This window comes from Cebus imitator, unplaced genomic scaffold (genome assembly GCF_001604975.1).
Source record: "Cebus imitator isolate Cc_AM_T3 unplaced genomic scaffold, Cebus_imitator-1.0 Scaffold18, whole genome shotgun sequence".
NCBI lineage: Eukaryota > Metazoa > Chordata > Mammalia > Primates > Cebidae > Cebus > Cebus imitator.
In genome coordinates, this window is record NW_016107333.1 from 4675582 (window position 1) to 4685992 (window position 10411).

Sequence of the window (10411 nt, forward strand, 5' to 3'; positions counted from 1 at the left end):
TTTTCACAACAGCAGTTGATATCTGTGACCTCTTTTTTATTGTGGATCTATTTTTCTATAGTTCCCTCCCAACTGAGTCGCAAATTTACCTTTGATTGCCACCTGTACTCACGAAAGACTGGTGGACTCTTGGGAGCCCTGCTAACATGGAGCAGAGGCTACAAAGTCACGTTGCTGCTGAAAAAGTTACTTATGGACTGAATTGCAATGGAGTTACATATTGCTTTTATAACTATCTTGAATCCTTTCCTTGTATAGAACAGATTATTTTACTGTCCATCAGAGCATGTTCAGGGAGTCCCAAGCAAGGGCTGCCATGCTATGTGGCCATGGCAGCATGCCACTGGCTCTGCCAGGACACAGATGGTGTCATTTCTCTTCACAAACTCCACAGAAGCTACTGTGGCTGATCTCAGGGTCAGCTTCAGCCTGGGCAGCTTCAGGAAGCCTATCCATGGTTTTCCAGAAGCTGACCCTAGAACCACCTAGTAGACCCTAGGACTGACTATTCCCAGAAGTCTTCCATATGTGTAGCCTCTTTAGGACTCACAGAAGGGGCCAGGAATGGTGGCTCACTCCTGTTATCCCAGCACTTTGGGAGGCCAAGGCGGGCGGATCACGAGGTCAGGAGATCGAGACCATCCTGGCTAACACGGTGAAACCCCACCTCTACTAAAAACAAACAAAAAAATTAGCCAGGCACAGTGGTACGTGCCTGTAGTCCCAGCTACTCGGGAGGCTGAGGCAGGAGAATTGCTTGAACCCAGGAGGCGGAGGTTGCAGTGAGCCGAGATTGCACCACTGCACTCCAGCCTAGGTGACAGAGTGAGACTCCGTCTCAAAAAAAAAAAAAAAAAAAAAAAAAAAAAATAGGACCCACAGGACCCACAGAAGTTTCCTCTGATCAGACTTGCAGTGCCCTTATATCAGACTTTCCATTAGGGATTATATGTCTGATCTTCACCCAAACCTATAGCGGATACACTGATGACAGTATTTACAGAAGGAAATTAGGTGCTGTTAACGGATAAAACTACAAGTTGTCCATGTTAATTAAGCCATAAGATCTATCAAAACAAATTCCTGTTTTCCCTCTCCTATTCTTTTTTACTTTTTTTTTTTTTTTTTTTTTTTTTTTTTTTTTTTTTTTCAGACAGCGTTTTGCTCGCATTGCCCAGGCTGCAGTGCAATGGCACGATCTTGGCTCACTGCCACCTCCATCTCCCAGGTTCAAGTGATTCTCTTGCCTCAGCCTCCTGAGTAGCTGGGATTACAGGCACCTGCCACCACACCTGGCTAATTTTTGTATTTTTAGTAGAGATGGTGTTTCACCATGTTGGCCAGGCTAGTCTCGAACTGCTGACCTCAGGTGATCCTGCTGCCTCAGCCTCCCAAAGTGCTGGGATTAACAAGCGTGAGCTACCATGACCAGTCAGTATTCTCATTTTTATGTAAGTACAGTGTGGGTTTTTTTTGTGTTGGAGGGGTATTTGAGACAAGGTCACCCTTTGTCATCTAAGTTGAAGCACAGTGACACAATCATGGCTGGCTGCAGCCTCAACATCCTGGGCTCAAGGGATCCTTCTACCTCCCTCAGCCTCTTGAGTAGCTGAAACTATAGGTGTGTGCCACTATGCCCAGCTAATTTTTTTTTAAGAGATAAGGTCTTGCTACATTGTCCGGGCTGGTCTTAAACTGGGCTCAAGCAGCCTTCCTGCCTCAGCCTCCCAAAGTGCTGGGATTACAGGCATTAGTCACTGTACCCGGCTGTGAGTCACTGCACCCAGCCAAGAATCCCCATTCTTTATGAAGATGACCTTGAAAACACTTGTAGGAAAAAGGGGCTCTGCTGCCTATAGGTAACTACCAGGCACCTAGAAGCCCGCGTTTTGGAATCTGCCTAATTATCAGAAGGCTGATTCTGCCAGCTGCTTAGATGTCTTAATGATAAAAAATATTAGATACTATTTCCAAGAGCAAAAGCCAGATCACAGACTCACTGACTTTATCCTGCATTTAGGGCTCTTATCGAAGTACATGGATCACAGTGAGCTCAGGATGATGGATACTGACTGGATAGAGAATGGTAAGTAATAACAGTCCTTGAATTTGGAGTGTACCCATATTTTGGAAGGTATCCGAAGTAGCCACTGTGGGAAGGCCTTATAGCACAGGTGAGACTCAGCTCTGGAAAACCTGGCTTTTATAGCAGCAAAGCTGTTGGTAATTTCAGCTGGATGACAGTCCCATCCCAGTCCAGTTTCCCCTTTAGGAAAGGACATGACCCTATTTGTCTGGAAACTAGCTTTGATAAATCTTGGAGACAATTCCTGAGCCTTGTGTGTCAGCAGATAAGACTTTACCTAGAAGTACTATCTTAGTAAATTATCATGATACCTCACAAGTACCACAGAGATGACTCCAGCACTATTTTCTATAAGCGGTTGCCCTGTAACCCAGTTAGGACTTGGTAAGATGTTTTATAGTCATATTCTTCTTTAATTTTTTTCTGTAATGTTTTTCTTTGAAATTTCCTACTCTGAGAAATAGGCATTCTGTTCTTTGGTTTTATTTTTTTAAACGGCATCTTGTTCTGTCACCCAGGCTGGAGTGCAGTGGCCTGATAACAGCTCACTGCAACCTCCGCCTCCCAGGTTCAAGCAATTCTCCTGCCTCAGCCTCCCGAGTAGCTGGGATTATAGGCATGTACCACCATGCCTGGCTAATTTTTATATTTTTAGTAGAGACAGGGTTTCACCATGTTCGCCAGGCTGGTCTCAAACCCCTGATCTCAAGTGATTCACCTGCCTTGGCCTCCCAAAGTGCTGGGATTACAGGCATGAGCCACCACGCCCAGCTGAAACATGCATTCTTTATTACCACTAAGAAGTACTCCTCCTATTAGAAAATGCCATGTAATGCTGTCTTACAATGCAAAATTATTACTTGCAGAATGCAATCAAAATCCTGAGCAAATTCATTACTTATAAAATAAAAACATAACGGGTGAAACAGCTAGTAGCTAAAGCTTATTTAAGAAAGATCATGCCACATTTCTCTAAGGTCTCTCACAGATATCAGAAGCAAAAAGAAAGGAGGCTGGGTGCAATGGCTCACACCTGTAATTCCAGCACTTTGGGAGGCCAAGGTGGGAGGATTACTTGAGTCCAGGAGTTCAAGAACAGCCTGGGCAACATAGTGAGACCTTGTCTCTCTATATATATATGTTTTTTGAGATGGAGTCTTGCTCTGTTGTCCAGGCTAGAGTGCAGTGGCGTGATCTCAGCTCACTGCAGCCTCTGCCTCCTGGGTTCAAGTGATTCTCGTGCCTCAGTCTCCCGAGTAGCTGGGATTACAGGTGCCTGCCACCATGCCTGGCTAATTTTTGTATTTTTAGTAGAGACAGGTTTCACCATGTTGGCCAGGCTGGTCCCAAACTCCTTACCTTAGGTGATCTGCCCACCTCAGCCTCCCAAAGTGCCTGGATTACAGGCATGAGCCACCGCACCTGGCTTCTATAACTTTTTTTTTTTTAATGTAGTCAGTATGGTGGTGTGCACCTGCAGTTCCAGCTACTGAGGAGGCTGAGGGAGGAGAATCACTTGAAACTGGGAGATGGAGTTTGCAGCAAGCTGAGATCATGCCATTGCACTCCAGCCTGGGGACAGACTGAGACTCCATCTCAATAAATAAATAAAAATAAATTTTCTGTAGAACATGTAGACAGACCTCAATGCAAGAAGTGAAAGAAACTATAAACTAGTGAAGCATTACATTTTGGAAGCAAACAAGATTAATTCAAAGGCAAAACACTGCTTAATAAATAATAAAGCTCCAAACTATGAAGGTCTTAAGCATTTTTGAGACCTTGGAGAATTTTACATAAAAAAGAGAACCTGGCCCAGGGCAGTGGCTCACACCTGTAATCCCAGCAGTTTGGGAGGCCGAGGTGGGTAGATTTCTTGAGACCAGGAGTTCAAGACCAGCCTGGCCAACATGGTGAAACCCTGTCTCTAATATGAAAATTAGCCAGGCATGGTGGGGGGCACCTGTAATCCCAGCTACTCAGGAGGTTTAGACACAAGAACCGCTTGAACCTGCAAGGCGTTGGTTGCAGTGAGCCAAGAATGCACCACTGCACTCTAGCCTGAGCAACAGAGTAAGGTCTCAAAAACATTAATTAATTAAAATAAAAATAAAAAAGAGAACATTTTCTAGGTATGACACCAAAGACATACCAATAAAACAAAAGAATGGTAGATTTTTCTACATAAAAATTTTGAAAATCAACTTTGAAAAAGAGAGAAATAGTTAAAAGTGAAATGCAAACAATAATATGGAGGGAAGTATTTGCAACATGATAAAGGGTTAATATCCTTAAAACAAGTTAGAAATTCTCAAAAGAAAAGTGGCGCACAGTATGAATAAGCAGTTCATTGAATAATTACAAGTGGCCAATAAATAGATGAAAGGTATTTGATATCACTAGTAATCAGAATTTTGCAAAATAAATCATAATGAGATGCCAGTACGCATTTTCCTGTCAAAATGGCAAAGATTACCAGTTAATAAACTTTGGGCCAGGTACAGTGTAATCCCAGCACTTTGGGAGGCCCAGGTGGGTGGATAACCTGAAATCAGGAGTTTGAGACCAGTTTGGCCAACACGGGGAAACTCTGTCTCTACTGAAAATACAAAAATTAGTCAGGTGTGGTGGTGAGCGCCTGTAATCCCAGCTACTTGGGAGGCTAAGGCAGGAGAATCACTTGAACCCAGGAGGCAGAGGTTGCAGTGAGCCAAGATTGTACCACTGCACTCTAGCCTGGGCAACAGAGCAAGACTTCATCTCAAAAAAAAAAAAAAAAAACCTCAACTTTGATGTGTTAAGGGAAAACTGACATTATACACTGTGCTTATATGAGCATAAATTTTTATTTATTTATTTTTACTTTATTTTATTTATTGAGATGGAGTCTCTCTCTGCCTCGCCCAGGCTGGAGTGCAGTGACTCAATCTCAGCTCATTGCAGCCTTCACTTTCTGGGTTCCAGTGATTCTCCTGTCTCAGCCTCCCAAGTAGTGGGGACTATAGGCATGTGCCACCACACCTGGCTAATTTTGTATTTTTAGAAGAGACGGGGTTTCACCATGTTAGCCAGGTTGGTCTCCAACTCCTGACTCCAAGTGATCCACCTGCCTCAGCCTCTCAAAGTGCTGGGATTACAGGCATGAGCCACCTCGCCCAGCCAATGAGCATAAATTTTTAATAGGAAAGTTTGGCAGTATGTATCAAAATCCTTTAAAATTATACTTATTTTATCAGTTCTTTGGTTTTTTAGCTGTTTGTTTGTTTGTTTGTTTGTTTGTTTGAAACGAAGTCTCACTCTGTTGCCCAGGCTGGAGTACAGTGGCATGATCTCGGCTCACTGCAACCTCTGCCTCCCGGGTTCAAGCGATTCTCCTACTTCAGCCTCCTGAGTAGCTGGATTATTGGTACACACCACCACACCTGACTAATTTTTGTACTTTTAGAAGAGACAGGGTTTCACCATGTTGGTCAGGCTGGTCTAGAACTCCTGACCCTGTGATCCACCTGCCTCAGTCTCCCAAAGTGCTGGGATTACAGGCATGAGCCACCGTGCTCAGCCTGACTAATCAATTCCTATTTAGGAATTTAATCTATGAAAATAAGCAGAAATAGTTACAGGAATGTTCATTTTAGTGTTATTTAGAATAACAAAAGTGGGAAACACTAGATTGAAAACAATAGATAATTAAAGAAATTATAGCACATTCATATTGTAGAATTATATACAGGTTGAGCATCCCTACTCAAAAAAATCCAAAATCTGAAATGTTCTCAAACCTGAAACTTCTTGAGTGTTAACATGACTTCACAACGGGAAAATTCCATACCTGACCCCATAGAACAAAACACAGCCAAGCCAAGTATAGTGGTTCACTCCTGTAATTCTAGCACTTTGGGAGGCCAAGGCAGGTGGGTCACCTGAGGTTGGGAGTTCAAGACCAGTCTGACCAACATGGTGAAGCCCTGTCTCTAGTAAAAATACAAAAATTAGCCAGGTTTAGTGGTGTGCACCTGTAGTCCCAGCTACTTAGGAGCCTGAGGCAGGAGAATTGCTTAAACCCAGGAGGCGGAGGTTGCAGTGAGCCAAGATCGCCTTATTACACTCCAGCCTGGGCGACAGAGTGAGACTCTCTTCAAAAAAACAAACAGGCTGGGCGTGGTGGCTCACACCTGTAATCCTGGCACTTTGGGAGGCCAAGGCGGGCGGATCACAAGGTCAGGAGTTCAAGACCAGACAGGCCAATATGGTGAAACCCCATCTCTATTAAAAAAAAATACAAAAATTAGCTGGGCATGGTGTTTCGTGCCTGTAATCCCAGCTACTTGGGAGGCTGAGGTAGGAAAACTGCTTGAACTGGGACCCGGAGGCAGAGGTTGCAGTGAGGCAAGATTGTGCCATTGCATTCCAGCCTGGGCTACAGAGTGAGACTCCATCTCAAAAAACAAAAACAAAAAAGCACACAGTCAAACTAAAATTATTTAAAATTTTTTCTAAAATTACCTTCAGGCCATATGTATAAGGTGTATATGAACGTAAATGAATTTTGTGTTTAGCCTTCAGTCCCATCCCCAAGATATCTCATTACATATAGGCAAATCTTCCAAAATCCAAAACCGTCTGATTTCCAAAACACTTCTGGTACCAAACATTTTGGATAAGGGATCCTCAACTTGAATAGGCATGAAAAATATTATAGAATAATTTTTATTTTATTTATTTATTTTGAAACAAGATCTTGCTCTGTCACCCAGGCTGGAATACAATGGCACAATCTCAGTTCACTGCAACCTCCACCTCCCAGGCTGAAGGGATCCTCCCACCGCAGCCTCCCAAGTAGCTGGGACTATAGGCACAATCCACCACACCTGCTAATGTTTTATTTTTTGATCTTTTTGTAGGGATAGGGTTTTGCCATGTTGCCCAGGCTGGTCTCAAACTCCTGGTGTCAAGCGATTCACCTGCCTAGGCTTCCCAAAGTGCTGTAACTACAGGCATGAGCTACTGTGCCTGGCCTAGAATAATTTTTAAATGACTCAGATAAATGATGATGTGGTATCATTAAATAAAACCAGCAATTGCAATTCCTGGGTCATATGGTTCCATTTGGACAAAAAAATAAAAGTATAAGTATGTAAGTATAAATGTGTAGAAAAAAGACCAGAAAGATAAACATTCAAAATGACAGTAGATATCTCTAGATGGTAGGATTATGGGTGACTTTTTCTTCTTGTGCTTACACGTAGTTATCTAAATTTTCTACACAGTGAACATGTATTTCTTTTGCAATAAGAAACCATAAAAACTGCCAGGCACAGTGGCTCACGCCTGTAATCCCAGCACTTTGGGAGGCCCAGGTAGGTGGATCACTTGAGGTCAGGAGTTTGAGACCAGCCTGGCCAACATGGTGAAAGTCCATCTCTACTAAAAATATAAAAAATAGCTGGGCGTGGTGGTGGGCACCTTTAATCCTAGCTACTGAGAAGAGTGAAGCAGGAGAATCATTTGAACCTCAGAGGCACAGGTTGCAGTGAACCGAGACTGCATCACTGTACTTCCAGCCTGGGCAAGGAAGGAAGGAAGGGAGGGAAGGAAAAAATAAAAAGTAATTTTTTTTTTAATTAACGACATAAGAGTTACATCTAGGACCAACACAGGAACTTAGATGTTAACATTAGACGTAGCTTGGGAGGTCTAGATAATTTGATTTTAGAAAGACTACTTGGAATGTGATTACTGCAAAGGAGTGAAATGTTTGACAACTCAGAAACCAGTAGGTTTTGTCGATCAAAATTGGAATCCATCCATTGATATATAAACTTTTAGACAGAGACTTAGAAAAACATGGACCTGCAATCTAAGCTGCTACGGACATGTAAGCTTTTTGCTGTCTAGACCTGCGTTCATTTCCATAGATCTCAGGGGCTTTTACCTCCAACCTGCGTTTGCCTACCACTAGATCTAAGAGGCCCGCTGTGTGACCCTGAGCCCTCGCTGTGCATCATCGCCCACCAAACTCTGTTTCTAGTCCAGATGGTGAGGGCCAAACCAAAACCTGAGCAGAGAGTGAGCTGGTTGCAGAAGCTCATGGGCAGACCCCCTACCTAGAAGCACAAGGCAAGTAACGTCAGGTAAAAACGAATCCTTTCAGAAACCACAGAAGCCACTAATGTGCTCCCCCACACCTTTTTTCAGACTTAAAACTGCCAGCATGAAGCCACCTCTACCCATTTAATTACCTCCCACATGTTTTTTGCTTTTAAAACCTTTAAGAAGCTGTAGGGAAGGGCAGTTCTTAGTTTAAAATTGCAAATATAATTTTAAAATCTACAAGGTTTTTGCCTGGGCATGGTGCGTCAGGCCTATAATCCCAGCACTTTGGGAGGTTGAGGCGGGCAGATCACTTGAGATCAGGAGTTCAAGACCAGCCTGGCCAACATGATGAAACCCCGTCTCTATTTAAAATACAAAAATTAGCCAGGCATGTGGCAGACACCAGTAATCCCAGCACTTGGGAGGCTGAGGCAGGAGAATCACTTGAACGCAGGAAGCAGAGGTTGCAGTGAGCCAAGGTTGCACCACTGCATTTCAGTCTGGGCAACGGAGCGAGACTATGTCTCAAAAAAAAAAAAAATAAAGTTCACGTCTTTTTTTTTTTTTTTAATGTAATTTCTTTTAGAGATAGAGTTTCCCTCTGTCACCCAGGTTAGAGTGCAGTGGCGTGATCGTAATTTACTAACCTCCAAGTCTGGCCTCCTGCCCAGCCTACTAAGTAGCTGGAACTACAGGCACACACAACCATACCTGCTAAATGGCCCTTCATGCTGTTGTCTCCATCTCGGAAAGCAAGACAACCCTGAACTTCTAGACATGGTTCTTTGTCAAATGGGAAAGACAAAACAGAAACAAGAGCTAACAGGAGATGATGACTTTAGGATTTGGCTATATCTACATCTTTTGCCGCCATTTAAATCATAAACTGGGTTTTATATTGTACACACTGTCTCACCGAATATCAGCACAATTATTCGCTCTGTAAATAGAGATATATTTGGAATAGGCAAATTATGCCGTCTAAATATTATGAAGTTTGGGGTATATAGGCCTGGGATCAAATGCCAGCATTATAGCTGACTTTCTGGAAACATTAAAAAAATTAATTTCTCAACTGCAGGTTCATGTAAAAAATGGAGATGGTGTTTCCTAACTAAAAGCTTATTGGAATGAGTAAATGAAAGAACGTATGTAAGAGGTATTGCACAGATTGAGCACAGAGTGCATATTTATTGATTGTTAATTTCCCTTCCTCCCGCTTGTACTGGACTCACATCAGGGACTGAGAGCTAGAGATGAATAAGCTAATGTTTTTTGTTTGTTTGTTTGTTTTTTAGAGACAAGATCTTGCAATCAACATGTGCAGGCAGGCTAGTCTTGAACTCATGGTCGCAAGTGATCCTCCTGTGTCAGCCTCCCAAAGTGCTGGAATTACAAGCATGTACCATCGTGCCTAGTAGAATTCCAGTCTTGAGAAATAGGTTGAGGACAGTTTCAAGAGAGATTCTAAATAAATAATGTTGCAATGTTAGTGGTGTTGGCTCTTTTGTTAAGGACTTTGCTTAATTGCCAACAATCTTAAGAATAAAATAACATTTTGTTTTTTGTTTTGAGACAGGGTCTCATTCACCCAGGCTGGATGCAGTGGCATGATGATGGCTCACTGCAACCTCAGCCTTCTGTGCTCAAGTGATCCTCCCCCGAAGCCTCCCAAGTAGCTGGGACTACAGGTGTGCACCACCATGTCCAGCTAATTTTTTTGTATTTTTGGTAGAGACAGGTTTTGCCATGTTGTCCAGGATAATCTCAAACTAAGTTTAATTAATTCACCCACCTTGGCCTCCCAAAGTGCTGGGATTACAGTCATGAACTACCATGCCTGGCCAACAATCCTTTCTTATAGTTTCATACTTAATGATGTAGTTTTGTGAAATCCTTTATGGTCCTGTCTTCTTCCTTTTTCTTTCCCTTAAAAACCTCCATGTGGCCGGGTGTGGTGGCTCATGCTTATAATTCCAGCACTTTGAGAGGCCAAGGCAGGCAGATCATGAGGTCAGGGGTTTGAGACCAGCCTGGCCAACATAGTGAAACCCTGTCTCCACTAAAAGTACAAATAGCCAGGCATGGTGGCATGTGCCTGTAGTCCCAGCTACTCAGGAGGCTGAGGCAGGAGAATTGCTGGAACCTGGGAGGAGAGGTTGCAGTGAACCAAGATTGCACCACTGCACTCCAGTCTGGGCAATAGAGCGAGACTCTATCTAAAAAAAACAA

The 10411-nt window shown here is 43.1% G+C and overlaps 1 protein-coding gene across 1 annotated transcript in view; it reads left to right on the forward strand.

The window, feature by feature from the left end:
• Positions 1-9671, forward strand: part of LOC108291076 (maestro heat-like repeat-containing protein family member 7) — a 20705-nt gene extending 11034 nt beyond the window's left edge. Inside the window, exons 7-9 of the mRNA XM_017511269.1 lie at positions 1912-2086; positions 8046-8217; positions 9478-9671. Coding sequence (XP_017366758.1) covers positions 1912-2086; positions 8046-8194 — 324 coding nt within the window. The 3' untranslated portion in view covers positions 8195-8217; positions 9478-9671. The remainder of the gene's footprint in view (positions 1-1911; positions 2087-8045; positions 8218-9477) is intronic.
• Positions 9672-10411: the final 740 nt, after the last annotated feature.